The sequence below is a fragment of the Gekko japonicus genome, unplaced genomic scaffold, assembly GCF_001447785.1.
Source record: "Gekko japonicus isolate JY-2015 unplaced genomic scaffold, Gekko_japonicus_V1.1 scaffold1260, whole genome shotgun sequence".
Taxonomy (NCBI): domain Eukaryota; kingdom Metazoa; phylum Chordata; class Lepidosauria; order Squamata; family Gekkonidae; genus Gekko; species Gekko japonicus.
The window spans coordinates 432,671-449,852 of NW_015174310.1; the positions used below are offsets into that span (position 1 = coordinate 432,671).

At 44.0% G+C, this 17,182-nt stretch overlaps 1 protein-coding gene across 2 annotated transcripts in view; it reads right to left on the reverse strand.

Annotated features, from left to right (window-relative positions):
* Positions 1–17,182, reverse strand: part of GNAI1 (guanine nucleotide binding protein (G protein), alpha inhibiting activity polypeptide 1) — a 37,684-nt gene that overhangs the window by 7,650 nt on the left and 12,852 nt on the right. For both annotated transcript variants that reach the window (XM_015424132.1, XM_015424131.1), the window contains 4 exons: positions 13,157–13,199; positions 12,929–13,070; positions 4,174–4,331; positions 1,579–1,707 (listed from right to left, as the gene is read on the reverse strand). In XM_015424132.1, the coding sequence (XP_015279618.1) occupies positions 1,579–1,707; positions 4,174–4,331; positions 12,929–13,070; positions 13,157–13,199 (472 nt within the window). The remainder of the gene's footprint in view (positions 1–1,578; positions 1,708–4,173; positions 4,332–12,928; positions 13,071–13,156; positions 13,200–17,182) is intronic.

Genomic DNA, 17,182 nt, shown 5'->3' on the forward strand with positions numbered 1-17,182 from the left:
CTCCAATGTGCATCACCTTGCACTTGGCCACATTGAACCCCATTTGCCATGTTGACGCCCACTTGCCCATCTTTGACAGATCCCTTTGGAGTGCCTCACAATCCTCACTGGTTTTCACCACCCTGAACAACTTCGTATCATCCGCAAATTTAGCCACTTCACTGCTTACTCCCAACTCCAAATCATTAATGAACAAGTTAAAAAGCAGTGGACCAAGTACTGATCCCTGCGGTACCCCACTGCTTACCCCCCTCCATTGAGAGAACTGCCCGTTTATACTCACTCTCTGTTTTCTATTAATTAGCCAGTTTTTGATCCATAAAAGGACTTGTCCTTATATCCCATGATTTTTGGGCTTACTTAGGAGCCTTTGATGAGGAACTGTATCAAAAGCTTTCTGGAAGTCAAGGTAAACAATATCTATTGGATCCCCCTTGTCCACGTTTGTTCACCCCCTCAAAGAACATTAACAGGTTAGTGAGACAAGATCTTCCCTTACAGAACCCATGCTGAGTCTGCCTCAATAGGTTTTGTTCATCTATGTGCCTACTAATTCTTTCCTTAATAATGGTTTCCACCAATTTACCCGGTATCTACGTCAGTCTGACTGGCCTGTAATTTCCTGGATCTCATCTGGAACCCTTTTTAAAGATGGGAGTGACATTAGCTACCTTCCAGTCCTCAGGAATGGAGGCTGAGTTCATTGGTTTATGTTTTTAATGGCCTGGGGACTGGCCATTTGCAAGGTGACCTGAGCTGCTGCAGTATACATGCAGAGAACCAGTTTGGTGTAGTGGTTACGTGCGTGGACTCTAATCTGGGAGAACTGGGTTTGATTCCCCACTCCTCCACTTGCACCTGGCTGGATGACCTTGGGCAAGCCATAATTCTGGCACAGCTGTTCCTGAAAAAGAGCAGTTTCTGTCAGAGTTCTCTCAGCCCCATTACCTCACAGGGGGAAGGGAAAGGAGTTTGTAAGTCGCTCTGAGACTCCTTTGGGTAGTGAAGGGCGGGGTATAAATCCAATCTCTTCTTCTTCTATAAATGTTTAAATTAATAAATACCTGACAGATGAATTTGCTGCAATTACCTTCACAGCATTTTAAATGTCTCAAAGAATGGAAACACAACCGTTTCACACATACTTGGATCTCAAGAAAGGGAATATGAAAATCACTTCTTTTTTTCTTACCAAAGACAAAGTTGAAATGTGGTGCATGTGTACTAAATACCTTGATCACTAGAGGGGTCTGAAAACAGGAAGCTGAATTTTAAAATCTCTTTTCTACAGAATGCATGACATGAATTCTCAGTGCATAACATGAAGTAGGCAAAGACCGAGGAAGCAAAAATTTGCAGTAGTGGCCATGAAGTCAGTCTGAAAACAGAACACTGTCTCTTTTTGCCTCTTCACAGGCTGAAAAACTCTGTTTGGATGATGGTATTTTCCAGTGGCAGCTAAGAAAGTATCTACATGTATAGCATAGGTTGTTCCCATGTCATTATGAACAACAATTCAGATTTTCTAACCAATTATGTACACAAAATACAGGTCACATTTTCAAGTGCTTAACTCACTTAAAATGGAGGTCTTTGAAAGTAAAGTGGGTTTCCACTATTCCTGTAGTTTTCACTCGAGTCCTGAGAACATCCTGCTGTGTTGGGATGTAGCTTGTTTGGCCTATCCTGTCCAAGTCATTCAAGTAGCTGAAAATATAATAAACATTAAGTACAAATAAAAAAGTGTGCAGACATACAAGTAAACATATAAGCATTTTTTAAAAAATACATGCCCATTAAGGACCAACTTTATGCCATAGATAGGTATTTCAGAGAAAAAAGTATTTCTGAGAAAAAAGAAACTTAAAAAAAAAGAGGACAACAGAGGACTATTACGTATCAACAAGTGCACTGTTCACCCCTTTTAAAGTATGAACATAGCCAGGAAGAAAGTTATAACATCAATTACTCTAAGGCTGAAATCCAATGTACACTCCTCAGTAAGCCCCTCTAAACCCAGCAGGACTTGCTCTTGAGTATTTACTGAATATCCTGCCTTTATTTAGATTAGTCTGTAAAAATGACCTTCAGGGAATAAGGGAGTTCTAAATTTGGTGGGATTTAAGCAGCCTAAGTGCAGGCTTGCAGCCAATACTATTTCTTCACAGATGTGTTGATCCACTTTAACTTTTGGATATGACATTTTTGGAAAGATCACAATCACATCAGCAATGAACACTGTGTGGATGGGAAAGTGCACATTTTTGCAGGTCCTGCCTACATCATGGCCATTTCTGACCATGCAGTTATTTCCCCCGACACACATATTCATACATCCCCCCCAATGGTAACTGACAGATAGCTATAGCATTATGTTATAACAATCTAGTGTAATAATGCAGGCTGCACATCCCCCCCCCAATTTCATAACTTGCAGTGTAGTGGTTAGCGTGTTAGACCAGAATCTGGGAGACCCAGGTTCAAATCCCCACTTGTGCCAGGGAAGCTCACTTGGGCCAGTCACACACTCTCAGCCTAAACTACAGCACAGTGTTGTTGTGAGGTTAATAAGGAGAGTAGAATGACGTACGCAGCTTTGTGTCCCCACTGGGGAAAATATAACAAAGTAAACAAACATAACTTTTTAAAGAAAAAGCCAAGACCTAGCATACTGTGGCTACTGATCATTACAAATCTTTAACACTATAGTGATTTAGCAATTCTTGTTTCTTCTTGTTTTCTCCAGTCTCTTCTCCTCCTCTTGCTCTCAACTGCTGTTCTTTTGTCCCTAAAATTAAACCATTTCTTTTTTCACCTGACAGTCATTGATCAATATAAACTGGATTATTTGAAAGACAACAGAAGCAATCAGTATTTGCCTCAACAATATGTATCTATCAATCTTAAACCTCCTACACTTGCGAAACAGATCAGCAGTTTGAATTTTTAAATAAGATGCTCTTAGCAATGACTAATTTAATTAAATAATATGAAATTATTAATAATTACTACTTAAAGTAGAGACATAATTACACAAAAAATGCACTTCCATCAGTATTAATTACAATGGGAACTCTGGGTGCAGCAAAAAGAGAGACTGGCGAGCTGTTATCAGATCTGTAAATGTCTTTTCATTTTTGTTAAAAACAGTGCCCTTCCCAGATGGGAGAATCTGGATCAGAACAAGGGGTTAACTTCATATTGTGTGTGAGGTGGGGCTGGTGGTGGCATAATTTCTCTTGCCATTTTTTCAAGAGAAATGCCATCTCCCCACTAAATTGCTATTTTAAAACTTTTTTTCCCCTGCCAGCAGGTTGAAGGATGAGGGTAATCTTTCTGGCACAGGTGGGAAATCAACACCCCACTGTCTCTGTAGTGATCCCCCCCCTCGCATCAGCTGCTTTTTAAACTATAGTTCCAGTCGCAACAGATCTTCAGCTTCTTTCTTTCATTTATCCCCTACCTTTCTCCCCAGTGGGGATCCGAAGCAGCTTAGATCACTTTCCCCTCCTCCATTTTAACTTCAACAACCCTGTGAGGTAGGCCAGACTGAAAGAAAGTGACTGGACCAAGGGGATTCAATGAGATTCCTTAGCAGAGTGGGTCTTCACTGCACATTTTCAGACCTTCAATGCCTTTTCTTTTAACTCAAAACTTCTCACACGAATGAATAAAATCCTTAAGTGTTTTATCAACATAATATAACTGTTCTGCTTCTACAGAACTGGTGTAAAACACTGGGTACAAATATTATTTTAATGCAATTTTGCATATGAAATTATAACTGACATCTCTCTGTGAAACGATGGGATCTTAGGGATTTTCCAATTATAGTATACATTTAAAATTTCAGATTATTTAATTATTATTTGCATCCAGGTAAAAATAAAGGGCCATCCATTGTAGGCTAATAAGTCATTTTATATTTCAGCCTTTTAGCAAACTTATTTCCCACTGTACAGGAACTAAAATATTTTACAATTGAGCAATCTGTTTTAGGGATAATTTCTCCATCTGGGAATATCAGACAGACTTTAGAATGAGATCACCTTCTTTGAGTTCGCCTGACCCTCCTTTGCTACATGGTTTGTCAGCACCCTGATAAGTCTGGTAAGTGTGGGCTACCCCCACTTAACACTACCAATAAAGGCTTAACTGTTGTCTTATGCTTACTATGCTGCGGAGTCATTGAGCTGATATTCTCTGGATCTGTTAAAACAAGCTTGAACACCACAGTCTTTCCACAATCTCTTGATAACGCCAGCAAGTTCTGCTGTCATAAAACCTTCCTCCGCTGATCCAGCTAGAACAAAGAGTTGCCTGGCATCATCCTATTTAAAAAAAGGTGTCATTAAAAATATTGTTATTCTAAGTTCTCACATTCTGCTGCAATGGGTAATAGAGCTGTTTACTTTGCAACATGGAGAGAGAAGTCAGATGACTTTTGAACAACATATGCTAAGTAAAAGACTTTAAATCCTGTGCTGGAGACTGAATTTTTAAAAAGTGGCATGAGTCATCATCAGTTTATCTCTCAAGATGACAGTTCACCACAGACACACAAAATCAGGAAAACCAGCCAGAAAAGTAGTGAGGCCTTTGGATGACAAAGAAATAAAGGGATTGCTAAAGGAAGATGGGGAGATGGCAGAGAAGCTCAATTAATTTTTTTCTTTTGTGTTCACTATGGAATGTGTGGGGCATGTACCCATGCCACAGCCTTTATTTTCAGGAAGGGAATCTGAAGAACTGAGCCAAATTGAGGTGACCAGAGATGAAGTTCTAGAACTATTAAAGTAAGGGGCGGCAGGGGTGTGAGGTGAGTGGCACTCAAGAAGTCAAATGACCTGTTCATATGTCTGAGATACGACAGCATAAGGGCCACTTACGATGGCGCAGGCCCTGGGCACCAGCAGCTGCCCATTGGCGCAACTTGGGCATAGGCCTCTGCACTGGTGTGGTTGTGGGCCGTTTGGGGTGTGTGGTCAGAGTTAGTTGACTCCCTGAGCCCTTTCAGCCTGGGAATGCCCCCTGCCAGAGGCAGAATGTTATGCCAATAAAAAACATGGCATAGCCCATAGGCACCCATTGAACTTGAAAATCAAATCACCTCCCGCCACTGCAACCTTGCCCATTAGGCTCAGAGGAGCTCAGGATGCTGACTGCAGGCTCAGTCAATCAGCTCCCTCCCTGGGGCGGCCAACCGCTCCCCAGCACCCAATCGTGTCCCCCCCATCCCAGGCCCATAGCTACGGTGGGGCCTCCCGGGGCCCGCCCCTGACTTCCTCCCAAAGCCCCATAACTTCCTATCCACCCTAGCCCCCTAGCTCTCTGGAGCTGGCAGCGGCGCAGGGAAAAGCCAGTGAGCCGTTCCCTTCATAGCTGAGCAATTCCTGCCAAATCCCTCTTGTAGCAAACACCTCGGAAAGGAAGAGGTAGTTGTGCGACCTACACCTGCTTTGCCCCATTCCCAAGCGATCATGGGGAGGGGGAGGGGGGAGAAATACCCTTTCAGGCATGTGCTCTTCCTTCCCCCCCCCCCACGTCCCCACGCACACTGAGGTGAGGCGCTGGGTGGGCTGACACTACCTGCCTGCAGCGGCATTGAGGCACTCGCCACCCCCTTCTGCAGCTCCTTGCAGCCCGAGACAAGGCCAGTTCCTTGCTCACTTGTTCTCCGTCGGCTCTCCTCTCCCCAGACAGAGAGAGAGATGGGAATCGCCCACCGGCCAGCCTTCTCTAGGCTCTCCTCTGGGCGTTGGCCAGGACTCTTCTAGGCCCAGGGGGGTGGGATTCCACCCCCTCGGCAGCTCTGCACCCTTTCCTAGGGGCCGGCCAATTGACGGATGTTCCACCAGCCAAGGCCCTTCTCTGTCCCCGGGCCTCTGTCCAAGCCTCCGGCCAAGTCGAAGGGCAAAGACCCTTTCCCTCAGGGCAGTCAAGCTGGCACCTTCCTGATCCCACCCAGCTGAACCAGAAGCAGACCCTGAGAAGAGGGGAGCCCAGCCGGCCCTCAGGCTCCCAGTGCCCCCTGACTTTTTAAAAGGCCCCTCAAAATTAAAAAAATCCTGGCTACAGGCCTGCCCAATCCTATGTAAACTTCTGCTAGGACATCTTGCAACTCAGTAGCTGGGATGCTCCCTGCCATGCAGACTTAGAGGAGATGGCGAGGCACTTTGGTGGTGGGAAAAGCACAGACAGGTCACTTGGCACTATAGGGTGAGTTCTTGGTGCTAACACCCAATGAGGAGAGCAAAGTTTGTACTCTGTGGCTGAACTTACCCATTTCAGAATCCTAACAGGTACCCCACCTTTGGAGGCTCAAGCCATAGGAGAAATCACGAACCGACAGGTAAGCAAGGGCAACAATCCCAAACCTTCCCCTTGCTTGTGGCTGGTGCTGCAGCAGTGTCTCCTGCACTCAAGCCCAGCATTGAGTTCAGGGGTGGAGCGGCACAAGCCATGGTCTCGCAGCACCATGCCCCCTGAAATGCCATGGGAAAAGATCCCAGAAAAGTTTTTTTTTTGGGGGGATGCCCTGTCATCTCCCTGTCTCACACTCTCAGCAGAGGACAGGGCATGTCTGTGTTTGGGTAGGGGGGGTCTGGAAGCTGCTCCACTGTAAGTGGTGAACCAGCTTGCCATGCGACCCTGTAACCCATTGCCTTGCAGGATCACAGTCTCCAAGAGCAACTACAGGTGCTGCTATGGATGGGTTGCTAGCAATCCAGGTGAGTGTTAATTGGATGGTATTATCATGTGTTTTAGGGACATTCATGGTGAAGGCCCCCCCCCCCAACTGCATCTGCAGACCCTGTCAGGACAACACATCCATGGTTGAGCCCAGCATGGCACTCGTGCCCACTTTCTATGGCTGGACATATCTTTGTTTTACTTTCCTGCAGGTGGGAGATTCAACAGGGAGACTTATGGGTCTGGCAAGTCTCTTGACTCTGCCCAGTCTCTTGAACTGGAGCACAGCACCCTGCCAGCCCTTTCAAGTTCCACCTGCAATGCCATCCAACCGTCATTCCACACTGGCAGAGAGTGACAGATGGGCTGGGAAGGGGTGGGGCAGGGAGGGATTTAGAGCTCTTGTCGGGTAGGCTAAATCAAAGACACAGACTTTATTGAAGCGCAAACCATGGTGAGGTGCGAACTCTCCATTCACCTCCACCCCAGGGTCATGGGGAAAAGGACTGAGGATCCCCTCCATGGCAGACATCTGTGTTGTGCCACAGTCTGTGTTGTGCCACAACCGTGTTTCTGTTTGGTTTAGCCTACCCGACAAGAGCTCTAAATCCCTCCCTGCCCCACCCCTTCCCAGCCCATCTGTCACTCTCTGCCAGTGTGGAATGACGGTCATTCCAGTCTGAAGGTTTCCTGAGAACATATCTAGGAGGAGGGCTCTCCAGTGCCTTGGGAGGCAGTGGATGCTTGCGCGGGTCCCACTGGTCATTAGTCATGTGCCAAACATAGCAGGGGCCCAGCGGCCCCTCCAAAGCTGACCTAGGGACAGGTTCCCTCCTTCACCTCACAGGCTTCTGTGTGAAGGCAGAGGGGCCAGAGAGTGGTCTGGGTGAATGAGTCAGCTTGGTGCAGTGCTTATAGAATGAAACTAGATCTAGGAGACTCAGATCCCATTCCCCACTTTTTCCATGGAAGCTAGGTGGGTGGCCTTGGGCCAGATGCACACCCTCAGCCTAACCAACCTCACAAGGCTGTTGCAAGAGTGAAACAGAGAAGAGGGGAATTAAGGGGAAAGGTCGAATATAACTTGGGTGCATGAACGAGGTGCATTACTGTCTGTCTGCTCCAGGGAGGGGGGCATCTGTCCGCCATCTCTGAGAGTAAAACTGAGGAGACAGGGAATCATGGGGGTCCTCTGAGTCAGGGACTGGGGGGAGCCAATGCAGCGGACCAACTCAATGTTTTTGGAGGGGCTGGGGTTTGGGAGAGTATGCCCACTGGACATAGTGGCATGCAGGAATGATGAATGACTTGCATGGTTCCCATTACAATACATTACAACTATATCACTACACATGGAAGTAATGATGCATGCAGAATGGATTTGGACTGACAGTCTCTGGGCACTGACTCCTCTGGAACTGGAATGACGTACCCAGTGTGGAATGACGGTCACTCCAGTGGAGGGTGTGCTCCTGAAACTAAATGCAACTCCTGCAGACTGCCCCTCTCTGTCCCCTGCCTGAGATGGATGATGGATTCCACCCCCTTGCCACATGGCCCCTGATTGGTTTTGGCAGGGTTTTTGGTCCATCATAGTTTCACGACATCCACACAGTGCACTGACCACCGCAGAGCAGTTCCTATAGACACTAGCCTCATTATGAACAGAAAACACTGCAAACACACAGACTTTGTCTGCTGGCCGCGGTGTAAATAATACCCTCAGGGAATAGACTAGTGCCACCACAGTCATGTGGTGACTGACTGCCACAGTGTAGGTGTGCCTCAGAATTGCTCTGTAGGTCTCCAGATACTCATTGCGTACATCCGAGAGTGCTTAAGGAACTCAGATGTGAGATAGCTGATCAAATAAGCCATATAATGTAACGTATCACTAAATTCAGCCACTGTACCAGAAGACTGGAGAGTAGCAAACATTACACCAGTTTTTAAAAAGGGATCCAAAGGGGAACCAGGAAATTACAGGCCAGTCAGCCTAACGTCTGTCCCAGGCAAATTATTTATTTATTTTATTGGACTTTGAGCACTCCTTCCCCTGCATAGTAGAAAGTTAGGCACATAGAGGGACAAAGTCTGCTGAGGAAAAATCAGCATGACCTGCAAAGGGAAGTCCTGCCTCACCAACCTTTTGGACTTTTTGAGAAAGTGAACAAGCATGTAGACAATGGTAGACAAGTAGTGGGGTCCCACAACATAAGAACATAAGAGACGCCAATGATGGATCAGGCCAAAGGCCCATCCAGTCCAACACTCTGTCACACAATGGCCAAAAATACCAGTGCCATCAGGAGGTCCACCAGTGGGGCCAGGACATTAGAAGCCCTCCCGCTGTTGACCCCCCCAAGCACCAAGATGACAGAGCATCACTTGCCCCAGAGCCCCTATCTATACCTTGTGGCTAATAGCCACTGATGGGCCTCTGCTCCATATGCTTATCTAATTCCCTTTTGAAGCCGTCCATGCTTGTAGCACCCACCACTTCCTGTGGCAGTGAATTCCATGTGTTAATCACTCTTTGGGTGAAGAAGTACTTCCTTTTATCCGTTCTAACCCGACCGCTCTGCAGTTTCATGGAGTGCCCACGAGTTCTTGTATTGTGAGAAAGGGAGAAAAGTACCTCTTTCTTTACCTGCTCTTTCCCATGCATAATCTTATAAACCTCGATCATGTCACCCCTCAGTCGTCTTTTCTCCAAGCTAAAGAGCCCTAAGCGCTTTAACCTTTCCTCATAGGGAAAGTGTTCCAACCCTTTTATCATTCGAGTTGCCCTTTTCTGCACTTTTTCCAAAGCTATAATATCCTTTTTAAGGTGTGGTGCCCAGAACTGCACACAGTATTCCAAATGAGGTCTCACCATTGATTTATATAGGGGCATTATTATATTGGCTGATCTGTTTTCAATACCCTTCCTAATAATCCCCAGCATAGCATTGGCCTTCTTTATTGCAGTCACACACTGTCTTGACATTTTCAGTGAGTTATCTACTACAACTCCAAGATCTCTCTCTTGATCTGTCTCTGCCAGTTCAGACCCCATCAATGTGTATTTATATTTAGGATTTTTGGCTCCAATGTGCATCACCTTGCACTTGGCCACATTGAACCCCATTTGCCATGTTGACGCCCACTTGCCCATCTTTGACAGATCCCTTTGGAGTGCCTCACAATCCTCACTGGTTTTCACCACCTTGAACAACTTTGTATCATCCGCAAATTTAGCCACTTCACTGCTTACTCCCATCTCCAAATCATTAATGAACAAGTTAAAAAGCAGTGGACCAAGTACTGATCCCTGCGGTACCCCACTGCTTACCACCCTCCACTGAGAAAATTGCCCATTTATACTCACTCTCTGTTTTCTATTAATTAGCCAGTTTTTGATCCATAAAAGGACTTGTCCTTTTATACCATGATTTTTGAGCTTACTTAGGAGCCTTTGATGAGGAACTTTATCAAAAGCTTTCTGGAAGTCAAGGTGAACAATATCTATTGGATCCCCCTTTTCCACGTTTGTTCACCCCCTCAAAGAACACTAAACAGGTTAGTGAGAAGATCTTCCCTTACAGAACCCATGCTGAGTCTGCCTCAATAGGTTTTGTTCATCTATGTGCCTACTAATTCTTTCTTTAATAATGGTCCTTAATAATTGGTACTGGGGCCAGTACTCTTTAATTTACTTATAAATGATCTGGGACTAGGGGTGAGTAGTGTAGTGGGAGAGATTGCAGATGACACATAATTATTCAGGATGGTGAAAATCAAGGTTGACTGTGAAGAGCTCCAAGAGGACCTCCACAAACTGGGTAAGCGGGTGACAAAAATTTGGCAAATTAAGTTCAATGTTGGTAAGAGTAAGGTAATGCATTTGGGAGAAAAAAAATCCCAACTTCAAGTATAGGCTAATGGGGTCTGAACTTGCTGACATTGAGAGGGGGAAAGATCTTGGGGTCGTAGTGGACAGCTTGATGAAAGTGTAAATGCAGTGTGCTGTAGCGGTAAAAAGGCAAACTTTTTGTTAGGGATTATTAGGAAAGGGATTGAGAATAAAACGGACAATCTTGTAATGCCCTTGTATAGATTGATGGTGCATCCTCATTTGAAACACTGTGTACAGTTCTGGTCACTGTATCACAAAAGGACACTGCAGAACTAGAAAAAGTACAAAGGAAGGCAACCAAGATGATTAGGGGGTTGGAGCACCTTCCCTATGAGAAAAGGCTGTAGAGTTGGGGATTTTTCAGTTTTTCAGTTTAGAAAAGAGACGACTAAGGGGAGACATGATAGAGGTATACAAAATTGTGCATGTGGTAGAGAGACTTGACAAAAGAAAATTGTTCTCCTCCTAAAATACTAGAACTCGAAGGCATCCAATGAAGCTGATGGTTCAGGATAGACAAAGGGAATACTACCTTACACAGAGAGTGATTAAAATGTGGAATTCGCTGTCAGAGGATGTAGTGATGGCCACAAGAATGTACAACTTTAAAAGTGGATTAGACAGATTCATGGAGGATAGGTCTATCAATGGCTACTAGCCGTGGTAACTGAGGGGAACCACCACATTCAGGCTGCGGTCAGATGTGTCTTTAAATCTGACTCAGCTGCAAATGCCTGACAGATCTAAAGGGCATGATCAGACAGCAACATCTGGGAAAGGTCCCGCAGCTGTTGGCACCCCTTGCCGCCCCAACACAGAAGCGGAGTTAAAAGATACTGGGGAAAGTCTGGTCCTAACGCTTGTCGACGGGCCACGGATGGACTTTCCCTGGTCTGATCGCTCAAGCACGCTCTCAAGCCATTGGGATGGTTTGCTCATTCCATCCCAACTCGGTGCCTTTTTTCCCCTCGCTTAGCAGTATGTGCATAACCACATACTCCATGGGGAGCCCTCAGTGTGGAGATGCGATTCCTCATTTATATGCATGGAAAACAAAAGGCAAAAAAACCCCACTCGCCTGAGGTGGCATCTGACTGCGTAGTGATGGGCTGAGCTTCCAGCACAAAGGGATGTGTGATCACGTGAGTGCAAGTCAAATTCCACCGGAGGAAACGGGGGCGCTTCCCCTCCGCACCAAATGGTAAGTCTGAACGCAGCCTCAGAGGCACTAAACCTCTGAATCCCAGAGCCAGGAGGCAACATCAGGGGAATGCTTTGGCCTCTATGCCCTGCTGTTGACCCTCCAGAGACACTGGCTGGCCACTGTGTGAGACCAAATGCTGGACTAGATGGATTATTGGTCTGTTCCAGCAAGGCTTTTCTTATGTTCTTAAAATCCTAGAAAATTCTTACTAGCACAGACCCACGGACACACGTATTTTAAGATGTGACTACTTGTTCTTTCTACATTTTTTTAAAGAGACACTAGTACTTCCAAGTGGGTAAGCCTTGGCCAATAAAGGTAATTACAGAATGCTCTGAACACATTCAAGAGAAACGGTTTTAGCTTATTCAGTGGCCTCCATCATACATTATCCCTTCTTCCCAACCTCCAAAAAAGAGGACTCTCCCTGGGTTTCACTTCTTCTGTTTTATTAATGCAGGAAGAAATGATCAACTCAACCAGAATTCCAACATTTCTTGCAATGCAATTTCTGCTCTAAGATTTTCTTTGAGATTAGTCTTTCAGGGCCAGGGGAGATCCTGCAGTAATAAACATCAACATTTCCAGTTTGGTTTTAGGTTCTCTGTATGGTAATGGGAACAAGCAGAAGGCCATTCCCACAAGGAAAAAGGATGTCTAAACAAGACAACTGTCTACATACATTTGCACTGCTCATAGCCAATCATGTCTATGAAAAAACATAACCAAATAACTATTTTTTAGGTTCCTTCCTCTGACAAAAAATACTACGTTAATGAGAATTCTGGACCCACTACTCATTTTGTAGCATTGCACACCCCATCCCCTTAGGAGGTGTTGGGAGGTAAACTTAGAGGTGCAACAGGTAAAGCTTCTCTGACTTCTAGATGTATTCTGCCTTAAACTCAACAAGAAAAAATTAATCTTTTTTTTAAAAAACAACCTTTCCTCTCCAGAATTTTCAGTTGGGTTTCCTTGCTGACCAACTAGGAATTAATTTATAGGAAAACTGAAAAGAATTTTAACATCATTGGCACTGAAAGACAAACTTCACAAATTCTGGTACGTGGGTTTTAGAATTATGTGCACCATTTAAGGTAAACATTAAAGTATAAAGTTGCATCAATACTTACAGCCCTGGTAGAGTCCCCAAAGTCTATCTTTAATCGCCCCATTGCTCTAATGATAGCAATAATAGATTGTATTGTATTACTGTAGACAACAGCTTTGTACTGTTTACATTCTTCTTCTGAATAACCAGCTTCATGGATAATCCTAAAGAAGACAAAATATATTTAGCCTGTGGTCTAACTAAGGATTATGTGTTAGCTTTCTGTTTATCCCCCTCAAATCATACTTACTTCATTTGCTTAACAATGGTGCTTTTTCCAGACTCACCAGCTCCTAAGAAAAACACACAAAAACATTAGCAAAAAGCCTGATATTTGCTTCCATATTTAAATTACCGTACATGTTTAAGAGCAACAATTTTCAAAAATTTCTCTTCAGAAAAGTTTCAGTGGACAACATAAAAAGATCATGGTAAACCAGACTCTCTTTTCCTTTCCACCTACCCAAACTCTTCCTTTACTTATTTTTCTCTGCAAACACAGATACACTTTAAGCAAGATGTACAGTGCTCTCAGTTCATCTACCCTATGCAAGCAACATATACCCTAGAATACAATGCAATGCACAGAAAGGATACCTGAGGGTATGAAATACATGACAGTATATTAAAGAAAGCTTACAGGACTAGCCAAACAATATATCATAATCTTCACAAGTCCAAGAGCCATAAGGCATACACATGCTTTTTTGTGTTGTGTTAACGCTCTGCCTTTTATTTTATTCATACACAGTCTTCTGAATTCCATAACCACAAAACTCCAGGGATTTCAGCTAGGTTCACGGAGTAAATGGGAAACAATTCAGTACAGTTGTTAGCTGCAGTAATGGTCTGCTCAACTTCTTTGAACATATCCAGGTAAAAAGGTTATTTATTGAAGACATTTTCGAGAGGCAGCCTCTCGGACTTTGAAATGCTATTGATTAAGGGCAAAAGACATTTAACTTTAAATGTGTTTTCCAAGCCCCCCACCCCTACTGCCATGCCAGTTTGGGTTGGAGAAGGGATTTAAAGAGAGAAATGCAGGGTTGCCACTAAAATTTTATTTTTCATTTCCCTGACTTTCCCTGACCAACATTAGTCAATTTCCCTGACCACCATTCAAATATAACCACAAATTAAAAAATGAATAGGTCAATGCTCCCTCTAAGCTGTGGAGTCCTGTGAGCAAAAATTCTACTTTGTGAGCTACTGGCATGAAAGTTGAGAGCGAGCGATTTGGCTACTCCATAAATTAGTTTGCTCCAGAGCCCTCCTTCATGGACTAAGATAAGAATGTGTGAGCCGGAGGCTAAAAAACTGTGAGCTAGCTCACACTAACTCAGCTTAGAGGGGACACTGGTCGTATTGCATTAACACAAGGTAAGGTTCCACTCTACAACTACACAAGTCTCAACTGCAAAAATATTCGTCAAAGAGATTTAATATCAGCTTCTTTCAACATTAACTGCAGCATCATCTGTTTTGCAATTGCACCAAAAATTACACCATGATACAAATTTCAATTCAAGTAAACTCTGAATGCTAACAAATGACATAACATTTTTGTTATTGTTTTAAAGGTACACTACAAATTATATAAATGTTCTATGTAAAATGGTTGGGAAAGGGCATCATTAAGGTTTACTTGTATTCTGCCACAAGAACAGATCATGCTCTTGCAGCAGCAGGTCAAAAACCCACTGCTTGAATATATTTTAATCACAATTTCCCTGACTTTCCCTGACTTCAGACCAATTTCCTTGACTTTCCCTGACTTTCCAGAAAGTGGCAACCCTGGAAATGCCTTCTCTGAGCCAAGCCAGCCAGCTGGTGTGGCGGGGCTTGGAGAACACATTTAACTTTAGATGGGGAGGAGAGAGAGAGAGAATAGAGAATAGATGGGGGAGGGAGGAGGGGGTAGAAAGAAAGCAACTTTAATTTTAAATGTGTCCTCCAAGCACCCTCCCCCACCAGCTGGCTTGGCTTGGGGAAGGAACAGGTCCAAAGTCTGGGGTGCTCTTGCACCCAGGTCTACAGATGGATAAGTAGGTGGCAGCTGTTGCCAAGTGCCTTTTACTGGTAAATGTTTGGGGAAGGCGCCTTTCCCAAACATCAGTTCTGAACCAGTCCATGTTTGGCCCAAATTTTGGTTCATGAACCAGTTTTGTGCCCATCCCTATTCAAAGCCTGATATGGTTTGGGACCAATATGCTTGAAGGATTGCCTGATCCCTTATAAAATGGCATGACTACTACGGTAATCTCTGAAGGCCCTGCTTGGGGTGCCCCTGCCTTCTAAGATTATATGGGCAGCAACCCAGGAGAAGGCCTTCTTGATCATGGCATGAAAGCTCTGGAAAACTCACCCGAGGAAGATTCATCTGTCTCCTTCTGTTGCCATCTTCCACCAGTGACCAAAGACTTTTTTTTTTTGGTCTGACAATGATCCCTCCTTCCAAACCAATATTTTAATAGCTGTTTTGATGTTTTGTATGTATTTTACTCTGTTTTTAATTGTATTAATTATGTGTTTGTTTTAAAATATGGTTTTATCTTGTGTGTTTTAAATTGTTCACCACCTTGGTGGCCCTTACAAGGGCAGAAAGGCAGGATACAAATTTTGTAAATAAATAAGGAAAAATTCTAATCTTGGAAGGAGGACTGGAAGAAGAAAATTGGGTTGATAGCAAGTATCAAAACTGTGTGCATTCAAACAAGCAAACTCAATATTTATGTTAAACATGTATGATTTCAGTATATGACTAAACACACTATTTCCCAACAAATCCATACAGATAAAGAAATTAGTGTTTCTGGAATGAATTCCATATATGTTTAGAGGATTTTTGGCGACTCAATGGCGGCCGCCTCCCCTGGGTGCTCCCAGGGATGCGAGTCGTGAGCTGGTGGTTGGGAAGGGGTGCGACTGTGTGCCCCCATGGAGCCCTTGTGAAGGGCTCCTAGCCATGAGGCGCTAAAGGGCTGCCTCTCCCCCGGCACGCAGCCGGTGAATTGAGGTTCCCTTTTGCCCTGATGATCCCGCCGCTTTGCTTCCGCATAGAACAGGAGCCGCTGACCAGGACAAGCGTGTGGAGATCTGGCGAAATTAACCTTACCTGAGATTAAATGACGAGAATGACGTTGAACTGTGAGTTTGTTGAAGTGTTGAATCCAAAAAAATGGTGGAAAGCTCCCCCTTAATAAGCGAGGGGGGGAAGGAACTCCCCCTCGCACCAAAACAAACAGAATTTGAAGCATTGTAGGGGGGGCGGAGCTTTAAGCGTAAATGGACTATAATGAAGAGCTGTCGAAGGATTTCTGGGCGATACTGCGAACTTAGAAACTTTTGGCAATTTTACAAAAGAATAAACATCCTTAAAGATGGCACTGAAGAAAGCTAATGGCGCAGAATGAAATCTAATGACATCTACGTCTTCTTCAGGAAGTGGGAACTCAGCTGACCAGGCCATGTGACCTGACTCTATTATAGACTCTTCCAATAGAAAATGGGTGCCCCCTGTTGGGTAACAACGATATTCAATTAGGACTATTTTGCATAGCAGTTCTAACTGAAAGACATCTGCAAAAGGATAGAGACAACAACCGAGAATCATCTTCTATAACTCCAAATGGATAACGGGGAGAATTTAAAACGGACTGTATGTCATTAAGGGACCAGTTTGCAGATTAAAAGTGATACTTAAAGTGAAGGGATGTGATCTATGGACATATCCTGAAAATATAAAAATAATAATCTGCCCAGTGAAAGAGTGGTTAGATTCTCCAGAAGACATATGGATTAAAGCGATAAAAGGGAAGAATGAACTCTATCCTAAAGACTGGCCAATGTCTGCTGCAATAATTTGGATCGACAAGGGAAGAAGATAATGAGGAAGAAGACTGTAAAAGAGGAAGAGAAGATGAGACAACAAGTACACGTACTGATGAGGACTGGACGCTAAGATGGGGGGTGCTCCCCCCAAAAAATAAATTTGATTGTCATTTGGGGAACAAAAAGTTTTTTAAAAAATGAGATGTTAATGTTTTCTGAAGCCTGCCTTAGCAGTTTTTTCTCTCTCTATGTTCTTGTACAGCTCTTCATATAGTCAGATTTGTTGGAATTGATAATATAAGCGATAAATTATTATTAATCACTCTCAGTGCCCCAAAAAAGAAAGACAAATGTAATGGTTAAAAAAAATGCTGTTGTATTTCAAGCAATGTATGATTTTTAGTGGTTTTCTTTACTTTCTCATGTAGTTTGTAGACGCCCCTCC